Source organism: Triturus cristatus, chromosome 6 (genome assembly GCF_964204655.1).
Source record: "Triturus cristatus chromosome 6, aTriCri1.1, whole genome shotgun sequence".
Lineage (NCBI taxonomy): Eukaryota > Metazoa > Chordata > Amphibia > Caudata > Salamandridae > Triturus > Triturus cristatus.
This window is the reverse complement of record NC_140589.1, coordinates 1,636,342,773-1,636,361,873: the sequence shown is the minus strand read 5'-3', so window position 1 is coordinate 1,636,361,873 and position 19,101 is coordinate 1,636,342,773. Positions and strand designations below refer to the sequence as shown.

Genomic DNA, 19,101 nt, shown 5'->3' with positions numbered 1-19,101 from the left:
CCTCAAAACAATATTTTGTATATATGACCCTTTGTGACTGCATATTAGTGGAATTACCACAAGGAGAAGCTAATACATTAATTATTGAAAAAATAGATCTTTAATGGAGGCTTTAAAGTTTTTTATCTTATGTTCAAAATAGGTATATGTTTCATTAAAATGTGCTAATTTATATTAATGTATGGCTGCTTTGTAAGTAATTTTCTCAGCATCTGCGTACTGTTTCCTCCATTTCTGTTTTAACCGTTTGCATTTCTGTTTGTGGGCTCTCAGACTGCTTGAGTACCAGGGGGCATTTGGGTTCGACAAATGAAGCGCTGCGATCCTATCCAGGGCCGTAGTGATCAATTAATTAAAATCAGCAGCCACAAGTTCTACATTATTGGGTGTTGCTGGCAAATTCTCTTCCTGAGCTACGGTGAAATTCTCTTGTTTCACCTTGGCCAGGTGTGTGAATGCAGGGCCGACTTTAGCGCTGGTGGCGCTCTGTGCGACAATCGTTTCTGGAGTCACCCAGCAAAAGTGCCCCTCAGCTCACCATAGCCTCTCTCGCATACATTGTATTCATTTTATAGCACTGGTATAGGCTGGCTTCACAAATCCACTCAGCTATCCACATAAAATACAGATCTCTTCTTTGCCGCTGGCATATGAACCCTCTGCTCTACTTTATGGACAGCCAAAACTGCCACTAGACAAAACTCCATTCTCTCTCTTTAGCAAGAGTATTAATCACAAGAGTTATCTTGATATGTGTATTGCTGCCAGAAAGCTGAACCCACAAGCAAGTCTGCAGCAGGTGCTTTTTAGGTCTCGCCTGAGCCAGCGCTTTGGCGCTGCTCTGGCGAGAGCTTTAGTAAACGGGGGATTTGGAAGTGCAAACTAGTGCTTTTCAGGCCTCCAAATACAGTGCATGTGCGCCGGGCGTGTGCACCATTTGTCAGCCTGCCGATTCACTTTCGCGGCCGCTTTGATGTTCTCAGTGAGCCGCGCGGCCACTGAGAACATCAAAGCGGCCGCGAAAGTGCTCACCATTTGTCACCCCCTCCCTCGGCGGCTTAGTAACAAACCAAGGAGGCCAACTTCCTCAGAGCGTGACAGGCAAAAAGCTTCATACTAGTTTCAATTGTCTCCTGTTGCAATGGTTTGTAAATGGTTGCTTCTGATTCAGTTACAGGCTTTGTTAGTCCCTGCTTAGTAACGCATTGTTTAACTCAGTTTATCGAAAGAGCACTGGTGGGAAGCCAGCTTTAGTAATAGCGGGCACTTTTAATTTATTTAGAGCGCTATGCACGCTTTTACTTTTACAATGGGGCCATACAATGCACCCTTTAAGATTAATAGCATGGGAACACATGATTGTACACTCAGCACACAAACATAATTTTTTTAAACTTAAATTACGTACAGACCTGCGAAAATGCACCCTTTTAGATTAATAGCACTGACCCACATTCAACAATCGCACTTGCCTCCTCTCTCGCCCGTCACGCTGTAAACACTCAAACTATCAGCGCCTGTTCCACAAGTGCAACGCCTTCTTTTACTGCTCGCCAACCACAATTTCCACAGCTTTTATATTTGTACTCCGAGTTTCCTGTGTTGAAGGATATGAAAACCATCAATTGATTGTGTCCGACGTTCGTTCTGTGATTGAGTTGGTTTATTGGAGAGCAGCTGATTTTCTGAGATTAACATGTGCAATAGTTAATTGGCGAGCTGTATAAATTAGTGTCAAACTACGTTGCGTCCAAGAGCTTTATAGAGTAATGAAGCTTAGCGTCGGCATGCACCCAGGCGGTGGGTAACTAGTCCTTAATAACTTAGAAATAATATAATAAACAGTAAAATATTCTCTTTACTTTTATCATTATCGTCACTTTGGATCAATATTCATGCAATGAGGAGGGTAGTCCAAGTCTTTCCCTTGAGCCAATTACCTGATTCACTCCATATTCAAATTATCTTTCGCAAACGTCCTGATAGTTCCTCAAATACAGAATTAACAAGCATTTGCAATGCAATAGGTCTCGAGTTTATGCTACTGACATTGTAAATGAGAATGCCTTTTATTTGTTTTAAAAACCAAAACATAAATAAAAGGCATTGTAGTTTTACAATGCCAATGGCTCAAACTCTTATAAATGCGAGACCTATTGCATTGCAAATGCTTGTTATTCATAAGATATTGCTAAACACAGTGCCCCCTTTGAGGTCAGTCCCCCCCCCCCCTGCCCCCCCCCCCATCCAGGTCAACGCCTAGTGCGGCCACACTGGTTACATCACCCCAAAGCCGGCCCTGCGTGGATGTTCAGCTAGGGCGGGCTGCCCAGTCTATTCCCAGGAGTATTCTACTGGAAATTAAAAGATAGGGCAACCAGGTCCTACCAGTTACTGGAAGGGGAGTGATTCGTTTTTATCAGACAGGGGCCAGTGTAGGTCGCATCCAACTTGTGTGTGGGCAAAGCAACAATCTGGGAGAAGCCACGTGCATTACGTTTTAGAGGGGGCGAGAGTCAAATAGGATGTCTGCATTGAAGATTCTAGTAAGGGACGTAATTATTGCATGAAGTTATTTCTAGGCCCTAGCGTTCTATTTAATAGAACCCTGTCGACGAGTTTAAAGTGCTAGGGTTAAAGGAAAACCCCGCAGTCCGCAATGGAGCTTGGGTTTAACAGTGTATTTCAGAGCAGGAGGGTGTTCTGTAGCCCATCCTTTGTAACGTCCAGTCTAGAGCCCCTTGCATCACAAAACTTTTTGAGCCCGGCTGTCTCTTAGACCAGAAGCAGTACAGCGTCTCAGAATAAATATTTTCGATATTTGCAACCGGGCTGATATAACATATACATGGCAAGGCCCGTATACTCACCTAATTCGCATAATTTTTTTAGATTTCGCGTTACATGAAATTCTCAACATTTCTCAATATTACTTTTTAAGCAATTTTCTTTCATTTTTGCTTGTGAGTTCCTCAATCACGCTGAATATGTTTCACTAAGACATTTTCTGCTCGAACCACTTTCCTTCCAGTATTGTCATGTGACCTTATTAAACAAAACGTGCGCTCTTGTACATGATTTAGCCCATGCCTAGTTCGGATCCAGGGCTCCCAAAATACAAAAAAAAGCAATCATTGGTATTTCTTGTTTTGTTAAAAAAACAGTCATACATTCTTCATCATCCAAAATAAATAATGATGTTTTACTATTTCCCTATCTAGATGCAGCAGCTGGAGAAACAAGTCATTGATGCAAACCGCCGAGCAGAGAAGGCTTATCATCAGGTAAAAGAACGGAAAGTGTTATTGCCACACAGTGGTTCACTGCTGCCTCCTAGTTTGGTTCTATCCATGTCCAGAGAATCTTGTGAGATTGGGAGAGAGTAATGAAAATGAAAAGAGATTATCACATGTCTTGCCCTTCTTGGTGAGGGATGTATGCATTCTGGGACAAGGTGGCATGAGCTTTGTGACAGGGCCACATGGGCATGGGGACAGGGAGACACAAGCAATTTATCAGGGAGAAACAGCCACTTGGTCAGGGAGACATCTACAGTGGGGTAGTGAGTGATGGTCGCAGTGACAGAAAGAAATTATTGGAGACATGGACACTGGGACCTGCCCCGATTACTGGGACAGAGAACCCTGGACAGTGGGACAGGAAGACATGGATTGTAAAAAAGGGAGAATCAGGCAGTGGGACTGGGAAACCCTAAAACAGGAACACAGAAGAGAAGCCATTGAATGGGGATACGGACACTGTAAATGAGAAGCAGGCACTGGGACATCGAGACGGGACATGAACAACCCTTTGTTTTGGGGGCATGAAACCTAGGTGCTGAAGGAGAGTGAAACATAAATACTAGGGCAGTGAGATGTGGACACATGGACATGGGAACAAAAACAGGTGGATGTTCAGATGCAGACAGTGAGACAGAGACACACAGACATGAGGAAGGAGATGCAGTCTGACAATGTTGGACCTTATTACACGACTGTGAAGTTGTAGGAATCACCTAGAAGTATCAAAAGGCTAAACTGCTTGTTTTTCCTGTGGACCAGGATATGTGGCACGCATTCTGCAATGTAAAGCTAGCCTCCAGAGCATCTCCAACTCCCTGAATAGCACGGCCAAGCAATGAGGTGGAAACTAGATCCTGCCAAGACTCTGCCATCACCATAATAATCATACAGAAGGAATGTTGAGTCAATGATGTTACACACAACACTTTAATCACACCATACAATCTAATACATTTTAAAAGGATATCAAATAATCAGAAACGAAATCATTAACATGGAACACTGTTTGTGATCGTTGTGCCCTTCACAAACCACTGTTCACAAAATACCCAGATCATGATCCTGCCCCTAGAGCCGCCTGCAACAATGGACCAATGTTACACAAGGTGTGCCGCCACCATGGATAGATCTGGGGATCTCCATAATCCTGCAATAATTGAACATGTGAATCAATGGTGGTGTATCTATGTTCCCTTTTAGGGATGTTGTCTTTAAAAGCACAGCAGGGAGACTGCCTGCTGACCCTCTGGCCAAAATTATGACCTACCTATAAATACATACACAGACCGTTTTCATTGGTATCAACATTCATTAAACTGGTGTAACGCATAATAAATTGTCAATAACTATTTTGCCAGTCTTTGCTGTCAAATATTCTCCTGGGATCTTGAGATTCTGGCACTACTATCTCGAGATCTAGCTGTCACAGTCAAAACGTTCAAAATTCTGTGTCCGAAGCGGATCTAGAGCTGGCCACCCAACAACGATTGGAATTGTATAACTAGCAATGATTTTGTCTCTTGAACCATCTGCCACTGTTCGAAAATTCCAATGTGGAAAAAGCTCATGGAGGCCAGTCTGTTTTTAGGGTTAGAATGCAGTTTCGGAGGGCTTTAAATAAGGCTCTCCATAGATGATATCAATAGGTACTATGGACAGTAGACCAATTGCTTCAAGCCCAGGGCAGAACAATCTTGCAAAGGAAGTGGGTCACAATAGGCTGTGTTTCTTGGATGCAAATGGCCTATGAACCCTCAGAGACTAAGAGGCAAATAACAGACCTGAAGTCGACGCTGTTGTACGTGGATCTGACTAGTGCTTAGGGCATCTGATTCATGAAACTCTAATGAATGTGGTACTGGGACGCTTATTATTGCATATATGCAATGAGGTTTCTGATAGGCTTGTACTAATCTCTTAGATAGCAAAAGAGAGAAAGGTTTTTTGGGGGATTATTAAAAAAATAAGAAGAAAGAAGGATAGAATGTTATGAGGTATACCCCTGGTAGTCATCAACATGTTTTTGCTTTCAGGGAAGCACGAAAGGGTCCGTGGCATTCATCAGAATGGGTCCCTGTTGTCAACCCTAGTTTCCGTCTCCCATTCAGTGTTTTAAGTCAATGGTGAAGGAAAGGGAGATCAAAAAGTGACATGTGGGTCTTACGTATTGCAGGAAGTTGGTCAATTAGAACTGTGATGATAAAACAGATATCTATGGAATGTATCCAGCCAGTCACATATTGACAGTAAAGACAGTCCAACCTCCTCTAACCGTTTGGGAATACAGTAAGCATTTTCACTGCAGTGATTGTGGCCCATTGTATTGTGATACATTGCAAAATCACTCTTCTATGTAGTGCTTGTTCCACACACTTGTCTCACGCACACCACGTGAACAGAATAACAATAAACAACAGCAAGCACTGGCAAAACCAATAGGTCCCGCAATGGCTTTGCTGTTTAACACCTAAATACGGTCATCGGCAACTGAAAAGTGATCCGTTAACCTTTGCAAACAGCCTTCTACTGCACGGTGAACGCACAGTAGCATTTTATTAACTTTTGAGCTAGAAACAAATTTGCTCAGCCAAACAAGCATTGGCAATGACAACATGTCTGGCTAATAAACAAGTGTTTTAGCAGTAATCAATGGGTTTATGCATTTAATAAGCATTCACATATGATCTCAATAAATCATTATACATGCACTGTCATTTGTCCTTGCATTTGTGCATCCATTCATTCAGTGACTTATTCTTGCATTTTCCCAGTCACAGAGCCCCAGTAAAAAACAAATTCAACAACATATGCCTGATTAAATAAAAGAGTAAAAGTAGAAAAAAATGTGTTGCTACCTAAACACTGCAGGCATATGCTTGCAATAACAAAGCAAATTCAAATTAAATTGTATTGCAATATATATTGAGTAGATGTGGTACTGCTCTAAGACATAGGCAGCCTTGGGGAATGACACACTTTTAGTGAATGTGGACTAATCACTTGCTTTTTAAGGTAGAATTCATCTGAAACACCTCCAACTGAAAATACAAGGCTGCAAAGAGATGCCCTTTGGCCATCTCATTCAAGAGAGGGCACATCCCTTGCAATGCCCACAGCAGTCTTGTCAGAAGCAGAGTTTCCCTGCGGACGGGCAAGAACATGACGCGTGTGCACTCACGTGAGACATAGATGTGTTTCTTTCTAAGCAGTGTTTTCTTTCTATGCAGAAGTTATCCTTGCCCACTCCTGTTTAATGAAGGGTAGGGGTAACATCCTATATATTTGGGAAAGTGTGAGGGATATTGAAGGGGTGGTCTGTTCCTCATCTCACACTCAAATTCTTTTCTAGCAAGGGGGAAAACTTCAATGCTTCAGATAGCGGCTTTAAACATAAATTTATGCGAACAACCCGAGAGCATGTCCCCTAAAAGAGCTAGTGGGAAGGAAAGATTTGAATATCTCAAAACGTCCACAGAAACCCAAGCACTTTATGCCCCCTCTCTCAAGCTTGGTTTGATGTTTTTCGACTCCTATGAAGTGACCAACTAAATCCAATTGCTTATCATGTCTGTATTGGGCTACCTATTGAGCAAGGAAACAGCTTGTCACGTGTGTGCCAGCATTGGTATTTTTGTCACACAATGACAGGAGTAGCATGTGCCACACCCACTGGTCCGAGGTAGTATTAGTAACAGAAAAAGGCCATCACGGAAGCACGCTTAAAGCAAAAAATAAATAAATTATGAAACTTGCCCACTCCCAGCCAAACATAATGAAAGAGTATTTGGGATGATGCCTGTGCCCAGCAATAGTAGGAAAGAGGACGTGGCATAACGCCCAGAGCTGCCAACTTCTCTCTCTCTCTCTCTCTCTCTCTCTCTCACACCCTCACACTCACACTAACTTTTTCCCTAACTAGTGCTAGTGCTTAACATCTTTGTCCAGGTTCCTCTTCCCCTTAGGGTTGACCAAATCCATTTAAGTGCCTGACAGCACCAGATAAAAGGTAAGGCCTTTACCCAGGTTCATCACTGTCCAAACAAAATCAAACACCCCATCTTTTCTTCGCTACTCTGCCCAGCCGTATTATTAAACTACTTATAGCCCTCTGAGAAGGTTTTGCAATTTTGGTTTGCAAACAGGTTACTCTTTTTATCACAGACTTGACACAGTCATCATTGAGCGTTGATATCTTTGGTAACTTTAGTGGACCATGCTAATAAGTGATTGGTCGTCTGTCAGATTTCCTTATTCAGTCCTTCAGACCCTTTAAAGCTGAAGGACGATTTCTGTCAAGATGACGTTCCGTGGCTGTAGTAAACTCACTGTCAAGGGTAACTGTTGTTCATTTTCTGAGATGATTCCAGCAAAACGTTATCAACTTATTGGATAGAGAGGTAAAGATGAGCGACATTAGAGGACATAGTATGCCAAAATGCCCAAAATGAAAAAGAGGTCTTGAACCTTCACAGACTGATTATTTGTCATTTCGTTTATGATCTAGCTTTTGTGCATCAGTTTACTAACGCCTCGTTATTTAGTTGCCAAACAATTGTGACTTTTTTTTGTAAACAAAATCCCTTTAAGTGTCTATACCTGTTCCTTTCACTAGTGAGGTTTTTTTGCAGCGAAACTATTATTTCCACTTTCTGTGGCATTAGGAATGACAGCACTTTTTCCATTTCATTGGACCATCGAAACCATTAACATTCCAGGGAGATATTTATAGAAGTTGAGTCATTTTAGCAAATATCATACATCAGATGTTGCCAGAGTGGAAATGTAAACAATGCAAACAAAAATGTTATATAAGCTAACAATGTATGCAAATCAAGCCTTCGCCGTATGAATATGATCTTCTGTCATTACATGATGCACCGATTTGGGAAAAACGGGGGTGGTGATGGACAGAGTTTCTGAATGATGCAGAATACTCTTACCAAGTCAAGAGATCATGGTTTTAATCCATCACCGTTTTTTAGCTCACTGCACCATCCCAGCTCAGAACCTGGCTACATGCAAACTAGTCTGTACCTGTCCCAGTGCATTACATGATGCACCTACATGTGTGTGGGGTATCTGGTAGGCTGAAAGTTACATGAGCAGCGTGCATGCACACATCTGTGTCCTGCGGCTTTTTCTCAGTTGTCGTGTAACGGTATAGTAATAACGAGTCTGTGCTAGTGCCAATCCTACAATTGAAAACATTCTAATTGATTTCATAATTGCACATTTATCCATAATTAAACATGTTTGAAAAAAGAAAAAGAAATATCACACATTCAAGCGGGATCTTCACCGATGCAGTTTATTTCACTGGGTTCACACGACTTGTGCATCTTCTTCTTAACTGAATCTCAATCGCTCCCATTTCGAATAGCCTTTTAACTTTCAGTACAAGAAAGTTTCCAGGTGAATGGGCCCCTTGACCTGCGCCCAAATATACTGGGCACCTAGTTAGCATAGTGAATAAAAAACACTCAGGTGATATGTAGGACGTGAGTTTGGTTGTATTTAGGCTTTAAATACAGCTCGGAATTTTAGTGGGAAATATTTATGTATGGTCCAGATTTCAGAAGCCTCTGTTGGGGAGTCTATGTTTTTGCAGAATATGCTTTTGAAGTCTGTGTTTTCTCATGGAGCCCAGATGGGGGAGGAGAGGAGCTTTGGTTCTAGTGACACACAGCAGTGAACTCGTGAGCCAAGGACAGAAGCAAACAACCTGAGTCTGTCACCAACACTGACCTTTTCAGGCAAAAGGGGTTGTTCATGGAGAAAACTCATCTCCTTCTCGCTGTGGACACGTTTACTATTAGTGAGGTTAATGTCAATGGCGTGGCACCGGCCCTGGTGGTATTACACGAATACAACTTTTCACAGTGTGTTTTGTGGAATACATACAAGTAATAATGTGAATGATATCGTACGGAGCCACTTTCGTTGAAACTCGACGCCAGCCGCATAACTTGCTCTTAAAAGGGACGGGAAATGGGCGCAGCGCTGGGGTTTGGTGTTCACTGACCTCGAGGCGGCCACTGCAGCTGGGCTCTGTAAACTGTTCCTCTCTGTGAGTAAGCAGGGCACTTCCAGGTCAGGTCTCCGGAAGGCGGCTTGGGGTGTACAGATAACTGATGTGCTGAGTACCCTTTGATGGCCAAATAAGGGGTTTTGTTGTCCTTCCTTAGCGACGTGTTCCCCTCATGACTCTTAATATATGATACACTGTGCGGGTCCTTGTAACCTAAAGTATCATGACTGTCACTGATTTTTTGTCAGGGAACTGTTTTTCTCTTTTATTGAAAAAGCTAGAACTGATTAAAAAAAATGAACCCAAGCTAAAAACACACAAACACCATCGCCATAATCACAAACTCAGCCTTTGCCTTGCACAACTGCATTGCCGCATCCTGGGCCAACCATAATAGACTAGGCAGGTATATAAGTTAAGTTCCTTTGGTGTAATTTACTCGATGATCGTCCTACATAATTCAGTAGAGTAAAAGTGCATAGTCCATAGTCCACAGCATTTGTTATTTCTCCAATGGGACTGCGAGGTCTTTTGTCCTTGTCTTCTGGTAGTCAGTGGTTACTGGGAAGAATCCTTGATGGCTGCTGCAGTATCCTTGTGGGGGGTACTTCCATAATCACTGGTATCCAAGGGACACAGGTCCTACAATGCAGAACCAAGTGAACAACCAAGGGCCAGATGTACAACACTATTTTGCAGTCACAAAGTCTGCACAGACTTTGTTACTAAAAAACGCAGCGTTGCAATGCACTAAGGGGCATTTTTATGAGCCCCTTGCACCAAAGGAGCGGCACTTTTCACGACGCTCCAGTGACCTAAAGTACACAATCATATTTATGAGGTCACACAAAGCCACTTTGCGTGGCTTTAAATAGCCTCATAGATATGGAGTAAGGCAAGACAGCTCAGATCGCCGTGTTGCATTACTCGCGGAGGCGGTACATGGACACTGCGGTGGGTGTTCCCATGCAACACCCATGGATTTTGACACTTCCCCAAATTTACAAAACCATGTGAACCTGGGAATGTGCCCAACTGTATGTCTCCCAAGGGGAGGCGTAATGAGGAGAAATAACTTTATTTCTCCTCGTTTTTCCATGTGTGCTGCATTCTACAGCACGCATGGAAAGTGGAAAAGCCTCCTAGGATTCTTGCTGAAAACACAGGCACACATGCAAGGCTGCCTGCATTGGCGCTAGTCTGTCAAAACAGCGCCAGCTCAGGGGGAAAGGACAGAAATACACAGTATTGGATATATCGGGTGCATCCCTGCCCTTTCACTTTGAGGTAGGGTAGTGCAGCAAGGTGATTTGCTGTGCTGCCCTGTGTTAAAACCCCATAAATGAGGCCCTAAATCTCTATCTTGCATTTCTGCCCTAAAAGGAATCTCAAAGGAGAGCGGTCTGTAATGTCAAGTAAAGTCAAATCAAGTCAAGTCAGGGGTATTTGTATCGCGCACATATCACTCTTGCGAGTCTCATGGCGCTTGCAGGTTGCTGAGAGCTGGTAAGAAGACTGGGCCAGCGGCTATTTTCCAAACAGCCAGGTCTTCAGTCTCTTACGGAAACAGTTGTGGTCTGACATGCTGCAAAGTTCGAATGGCATTTTGTTCCAAGAAGCTGGAGCCAGGAATGAGAAAGCGCGCCCGCCCTGTCTAGCAGTGTGAATTTTGAGGGGGGTGAGCAGAGCAGAGTCACTAGAACGCAGTGCCCTGGACGGCTAGTACCATCGTCATTTTTGCACCCAATATTTAGGACCTTTTTCATACATATGTTTGTGTGTTAGACATAAGGTCTTAAAAAGGGTACGTATTCTCACTGGAAGCCAGTGGAGGGTTTTCAGGCAAGGTGCCGACGGCGATCTATAAGGGCGGTCGAGGACCAGCCTCGCAGCAGTGTTCTGAAGAACCTGGAGTCTGTCTAGGAGATCAGAATTAATTGATAACAGAAGAGCATTGCCATAGTCCATTCTGTTAATTATTAGACCTTGTATTAGGGGTCTGTGGCCCTCAAGGGGGAGCCATTTGAAGACTCTGCGAAGGCTTCTCATAACACCGAAGCAGGTACCAATAATATGATTCACATGCCCCTTCATGGACAGACAGTTGTCCATGTGGAATCCTAGGTTCCGGACTAAGTTCTTGTGAGGGGGACATGGACCAAGCCTGGATGGCCACCAATCCTGCGTCCAGTGGTTGATCGCTTTACCAAAAAGCATGATCTCAGACTTGGTCCCATTTAACTGAAGATGGTTCGATGTCATCCATTTGTCCACATGGATCAAACAGTCTTTAAAATGATTCTTAGTATCGTTAGGGTCAGGGCCCAACGTGACCAGAATCTGTGTATCGTCCGCATAGGACAAGACGTCGAAGTCATGAGTTCTGATCACAGCAGCTAGGGGGGCCATGTAAATATTAAAAAGGGTAGGGCTCAAAATAGAGCCCTGGGGCACGCCCATCGTTACTGATCGTTCACTAGAGGTGGTATTACCCATCTGGACAATGGTTTTGCGATCCTTCAAGTAGCTGATGAACCATGTCAAGGCCTGCCCCCTGACACCAACCTCCCAGAGACGTCGCTCAAGAATACGATGGGAGATGGTGTCGAAGGCAGCCGACAGGTCGAGCAGAACGAGGATCGCTGACTGTTGTTTGTCCAGAGCTAGTCTAATGTTGTCAGTGACCTCTACCAGAGCAGTCTCAGTGCTGTGTGCTGCTCTAATGTGCATCCCCCTCTCCTTTGCTAGTCAGTAGGCAATGTATTAATGATTTGTGACACCAGTTGCAAACCATTGATTTGTTACCAAGACACAAAAGAGGGTGGTAATACATTTTCAAAGCAGATGCTGTCCCTGAAGACAACTTCCACCTTGTGAATAGTAGCTGCCGGCCCTGGTATGGGCATGTAAGAAATGGGGTTGCTGGTTGAAGGGGGTGAAACCCTACTCAAGCAGCACCCACAGTCTTTGGTAGGGTGAACCTCAAAGAGTCACTAAATTAACTTGTGCTTAACCCTTTGGTAGTTTGGAGTAAAAGCAGTCAGGCTTAATTTAAAGGCAATGTGTAAAGTATTTATGCAGCACTCAAAGAGTAATAAAGGATTTGCTGTTGCCGAGAAGATGGCAGTTGAAGCTACCGCAAAGTCAGGCTGACTGCCTTGCACGACAAGTGGCTCAGCGGACAGGTCTGTCCCGGACTCCATTCTGTACTCAGAGCACTATGTGGCCAAAAAATTGTTATGTCCCAAGTTTTGGATTTGGGCGATCAGGGCATCTTTAGCACCACTTCCAAGGGTCCGGGACTGGATCGGCACCACTTGGATGGTCATGTCTCAGTTAGACTGGGTCCAGGTGCAGGTCGAAGATGGTTGGAGGCTTTTTTGTCCCCGAGGCTCTGATCAGGATGCCATCTAGCCCTTGGAGTTACTCTGGTAGTCCTGGGTTCAAGCAGAAAAGCAGGTCTCAAGCACCAGAGCATTCCTCTGAGAGCACAGTGCAGACTGTAGGCAGCAGGGCAGTACACAACAGGCAGTCCTCTAATAGTCCTCAGCCAAAGTGAACTGATGAGTGGTGCTGAAGGTCAAGTATTTATACCTGCTAACAGCTTTGAAGTGAAATAAACTTCTTGTATTCCACCCACAGACGATGCTGGAATTTCCTTCCTTCCTATCCTGGTCCCAGGATGTCTGGGGTGACAAAAGACCAATGTGAAGTTCCTTGCCTGTTGGCTGAGGCAGTGTCTTTGTATGTGGGGCTGTGCACAGCTCCTCCCCTCCCATCTTGTCAAGATGGCCCACCCTGCCAACACTCAGTCCCCATTTTGTAATACTACCAGAAAGGAATACACAAAGGCCAACTGCCAACTACACCTATTCATGTAACCCAGGACACAGGCTGCAGGCACCAAATGGTTAGGACAAGAAAATGCCAACTTTCTAAAAGTGGCCTTTTGAGAATTTTGACTTCAAATCCAAAAGTATTTCACATTACAATTAATGAGAGACCAAATGTGACATTTCTACCTCTTCCCAAACAAAAGATGTAACTTATTAAATGTGATGAGGTAACCCATTATTATCCTGTGGACCCTACCCTATGGGCTATTTATGGCCTACTCTAGGAGTGACTTATGTGTATGAAAAAGGAAGGTTTAGGCCAGGCAAAGGATTAGTTTTGTCAGTTTGAAATGTCAGTTTGAAACTGCACTACAGGCTGCAGTGGCAGACCTGAGGCATGTTGTAGAAGGCTACTGTAGTGGTTGGCACCATGAGGGCTGCAGGTCCACTAGTAGCATTTAACTTAAAGGCCCAGGGTTGAAGTTTAATTACTACCACATTACAAGGGACTTACAAGTAAATTAAATGTGCCAATGAAGCGTAAGACAATTATGCTAAGTTTTAGGGAGAGTGCACATGCACTGTAGCACTGTTTAGCAGTGGTAATGTGTACCGAGTCCTAAAGTCAACAAAATCAAATTCAGCAAAAAAATTATTTTGAAGGTTCACAGGTGCTGATCTCCCAAGATTAGCCTATGGTAGGGTGAGAAGAAAAACTGTCATTTCTAGAAGTGAAGAAAAGACTTTGAGACCTACAGCTCTGATACATGGCAACTACCCATAGTGATCGGCCTGTCCATGGCTATGACTGCCCTGATTGATTGGCCTGTGCTTGGATGCAACTGCAGGCCCATACATCGCCTGAAGTCGTGACCAAGCCAGACAAGGCTGCACCTGGTATGAGGCCATCACTGAAGATGCCACTGGCTGCAACACTCACCTTTGGTTAGTCCAGAGGAATGATGACAGAGGACTGTCTTCTATGTTTCTACCGGGTTCATTGCATGAGTGTGGGCCCAGAAGTCAAAGTGTGACCCATGTACGATGCTGCTGGCTTGTGTGCAGCCTCTTAGATGAGATTGTACAAACACACTGCATAACCTGGCAGCTGAACTGATCAACTGAGGACTGATCCACTGTGTGTGGTAAGACAGAGAACTAAAAATTAAGCACACTGATTACAGGAGTGATATAACTCCACCTAGACACCTCAGTAACAGAGCCTAAATCAAGGGAGAACATTGGAGCAGATTGAGGCTCAGGACTGCCTGAAAGGAAGAAGGATACTAAACTGCATATTGTTTTTCCAGCGTGTAGTGTTCCATACTAATTTGTACTTCTTGTTCCTAGGTTGTACATTCATTTATTAAGTTGTTGTTGCGTACTGAACTCGAGCTCCTACACACTACCTCCCTGAGAAGCCTGTGGCTGCTCTCCATCACTACCACTGGGAGTCAAGTTCTAAAAGAGTTTTACTTTGCCCAGTTTGCAGGTCCATTGGAGGATGGACCCTGGGATAACAGAGGCAAACTACCTCAACCACCATGGTTGAGGTCCAGTATGTAGTGTTGAATAAGTAACCCACACATGGAGATTAGTTGTAGTTTCAGTGGTACTCTCAATGGCCTGCTTGATGTGTTGGAAGCTCTTCTCACACTGATGTGACCAAGGAAAAGATACATTCTTTTTTGTTAGTTCTTGTAATGGTGCACTGACCGTAGCAAAGTCTTGTATGTATCTTGAACATTAACTGGCCAGTCCAAGAAAAGATCGTAACATGGAAATGTCTTGTGGGGGATTAGTAGCAGACAATGCTTGTACCTTTGCTGGATCAGGTTTCATGCTTCCATCAGAATAGACATGACCAAAGAATTCCAAGCTTTTCTTGTGGAATTCACATTTGTATGCCTTCAGAGATAAGTCTGCTTTGGTCTGCAAATGATATATTTGCATGAGAGCTTTGTCATGCTCTTTCTGTCTGGCTCTGAAAATTAATATGTCATCGTTGTAGTTAAATGCATTTACTACAGGCTGTATGATACGCCGAATGACGTCTTGGAAAAGTTCTGCAGCAGAGGACACACCAAAACTCAATCGCTTATTGCGAAACAAACCAATATGCGTTCAAGCTCCAATTGGTGATATCCTTTATCTGAGTTGGGTCGAGAGAAGAACTCCGCACCATTCAGTTGAGTTATCATATCAGCAATGTGCGGACCTGGATGTTTCTCTGGCTCAATCGCCTTGTTGGCCTAACGCATTTCAACGCATCTCTTACAGCTCTTTCTCTGTCTCTTTTAGGCACTACTAACACTGTTTGCGAATCCCAATGGGGTCGTAAATTGCGAGGCTCATGAATATTAATGAGCCTCTCGCAATTTGCGAGCCCATTGGGAATGACAGGCCCTCCCAGGGATGGTGGCCTGCTGGGCTCAGCAGACCACCATGATCGGGATAGCTTTTAGATAAAGCATCTTTTTTTTTAAATGCAGCCCATTTTCCTTAAAGGAAAACGGGCTGCATTTAAAAAAAAAAAATGAAACGTTTTCATTTCATTTTTTAAGGGCAGGCAGTGGTCCCTTAAAAAATATTTTTGAGCCAGTCACAAAGGGGAAGGGGTCCACTGGGGACCCCTTCCCATTTGCGACTTCATTACCACCCTCTTGAAGAGGGCGGTAATTTGCGAGTGTTTTGTGACCGTAATTGCGGTTGCAAAACATTCATACATGGCGAGTCGCAATACACTATTTTGCGAGTCGCAAATTATTTGCAACTTGCAAAATAGTGTAAGTACATGGCCCAGACAAAAATTGCATGCGCAGACGGGTCGCAAACCCGTTTGCGCATGCAATTTTACATCGTACATCTGGCCCCAAGTTACTTTTCAACATCCTCATGCAAGTGAAACACAATTTATCTGTGTCTTTGTGCAAGAGGACGAACATCCTCATTTATATGTAACTTTACTTTCATTGTTTTGATTTTTAATAACCTGTGAAATAATGAAGGAAGTTGACTTACAATTTTATGATGAGCATTCATATTGTAGTTCACTGATATCAGTCCAATTTCAGCAGTAGTATTACAACTTAGCAAACAGGCACTTGAAGCTGTTCATTGAAATACATGAATAGGTGCTTGCACCAAATTTTTCTTGTATTTCATCGTGACTACAAAGGATCATTGACTCTTTAACCCGTTCGCTGCTTCTGTCGGCCAACGGCCGTCACGAGCACTACCTGGCTAGTGCTGCGCACGTCCGTTGGTCGACACGGCCCCACCCACTCTTTAAAACCGCCGAATTCCGCCGTGGTAAAGGGGTTAAGGACGTCGAAGCCGTACATGTGTATACTTTTGTCTCTGACTTAGTAAGTGGTGGTAATGGAGACATTTCTTGACTTTTCCTCAGGCATGATATTTATTGACACACCACGATCAATTATGAATGGTAACAAACACCCATTTATTTTTAGAGTGATCTTACGACAATGTTTGAATATGTTTGGTGCTCCTTCATGTTGATTTTTCTTCACTTTGAGTTATTTCACCATTTGACCTGTCCCACATGCCTTTCTGAGGTATACTTTGACATCGCACAGTTATCATTATCGCTTTCACTGGAAACTGAGACTGTCAAGTTTTTTTGGTGTTGATTTGCCTCATTTGGTGTGACCGGTTGGCCTTGTGGGAGTGTGTTGACCGTCGCTGAGGAAGCATTCGGTCAGCCATTTTGTCTTCAAGCTGTGACACACATACTTTTCTCTTCACCCTGCAAATCATCACCAAATAGTTCGTTTTACCACAGCCGAGGCAGTTTTGCCCAGTGGCAGGAAAAATATACCTTCATGTGGAAATGACAATTCACATCTCTAACACATTCTCTTTTTCTGTGAGGACAGCGCCTTGTGCCCCTCAGCTTTGTACCTTGGATTACTTTTCATGCTCATGACTGATGCACTTTAGGCACATCCGTCCTCCATATCAGTCAATTGACAATCAGCAGGCTCTTCATCACAGGCAAGCTTGAGGCATGTTATAAACTCAGAGTTTCCTTCAGCATTCTTCTTAGAAAGGAATCTGACAGACATACGTTGATTACTCTGAGGCAGGTAGTCCTTCACCAGAACATCCAGTCTCCCCACATCTGGTCTCTGGTGCTTATGACTAAATATGTATCTTTTGTAATCCACATTTGGCACTGGATTAAACTTGACATTCATGGCTGTTTTGATTTGTTTGTACGTCACTTCACCTTTTTGTGGTATCTTTTTCATGGCTTCTTTCACTCATTCACCAGCCATGTTCCTCAGATACTTTATAATCTTTTTATCATCTTTTTCAATGATAAAATCTTTAAAGGCCCCAAAAGTCTCTATCCATGCCATCCATCTATTACCAATATTGTGTTTTTTGGAAGTATCAAATGTAGTTATCGGTTTTAAGAATGCAGCAGCTATATAGATATTGGTGGACAGTAGTGGCTTTCAGGTGCTTTTTGTGGAACTTGATCAGGCAGAGGTTCTCTAGCGCCCTTGTGACGTGCCTGCTGCGGGGACAGCTATACTAACTTTCAAAGCATGGTTCTTGCCCTTGTTCTCCATTAGAGCTCTTTACTTGATGGCTGTCTTGGGAGTTGTTCTGGGTCCCTGTGCGGCAGTTTTGGTGGTGGGTCACTTCATCTGGGGACAACTCTGCTTGTCCTCAGACGTTGTGGCACGATGATTCGTTAATGGTTTTGGTAAGTAGATAAACCTTGTATTCCACTAGTTCATGAAAGCAGATAACATTATGGTTTTGGATCAGTTTTGTACTTATATTTTGCTTTGTAGGCACCTGGTTAATCTCTGCTTCGTAGCTCATGAATTTCAATTTGATCTGTACTGAAGTATTGCTGTGTGCTGCTTTTGTAACCTGGTTGCATTTTCCTTTAGCATTCTTAATCCATATAGCACATGGCATTAATATGCGTAATGGCGCAGTAACCTTTATTTGCGGCAGTTTTATTCAGTTCCACTTTCAACGTCGCTTTCTTTGTCTTCACGTGTTTTATATAGGCTGGCAATATGCTGAGTCTCCACCAATGCCAGCATCGATTCTGCACTTCGACTGCGGCACACGTGGCACGCAGGAGCACTTTGCTTTTCCACGGCAAACTCTCTGGAAGAGCGTTTTCAGTGTACAGGCTTCCGATTCCCTATCTTTTCACTAATTGTAGCATCTGGCCAGCCTAGCCACTCACCAATATGTATGCTACACGTGCAGAGTAGTTGTACACGTCTTTAATCTGCTGTTGGTAAGTCAGAACTCACCATTCCAAGCCTGCCTTCAACTCATCCTTCCAAAGCCTATGTCACAGGCCTACGGTGTACAATGGGAAACCAAAATTGTTCCAGCGTTCTTTAATTAAAAGACACTACACAGTAGCCCCATCTTCCCCAGCCCGTCTGACAGTTTTTATACTGTGATAAGGATACTGTAGTAGAAGGACAGGTGGTATGGGCACTGAACACTTTGAGAAACTCTTTGCATTCTGACATGCACTTCTGTTTTCAATAATATGTAGAGTGTCTCTCAAAAATGGTCACTCGACCTCATCTTTTACTTTATGTTGCGAACATACAAGTAGTTATTCCAGAAGGGTTTGTTATGGAGGCACAGTCATTGCTGTCTGCTTTAATATTGGGTAATGGAAGGTGTTAAGTAGCTATGGGGAAAGTGCAACAGCTGTTGACTGGAAAGGGCTGGAGGCTGCAGATTTTGAGCTGTAGTAAATTACAGATCAACTGCAATGCAATGCCGAATGGACATTGACGGGAGGCAACTATTAGGTCTGATTCTTGCGAGATGAGATTTTCGTACTGATGTTAGAAGAAGCCATTTGGTGGTAAATGTAAATACAAAAAAAAGAAATTGCCAATTTTGATAGCGATGGTAC

The 19,101-nt window shown here is 43.5% G+C and overlaps 1 protein-coding gene across 2 annotated transcripts in view; it reads left to right on the top strand.

The window, feature by feature from the left end:
• The window catches only part of PLEKHH2 (pleckstrin homology, MyTH4 and FERM domain containing H2), a 626,603-nt gene that overhangs the window by 156,722 nt on the left and 450,780 nt on the right, over positions 1-19,101 (top strand). For both annotated transcript variants that reach the window (XM_085612785.1, XM_085612786.1), the window contains exon 2: positions 3,222-3,284. In XM_085612785.1, coding sequence (XP_085468911.1) covers positions 3,222-3,284 — 63 coding nt within the window. The remainder of the gene's footprint in view (positions 1-3,221; positions 3,285-19,101) is intronic.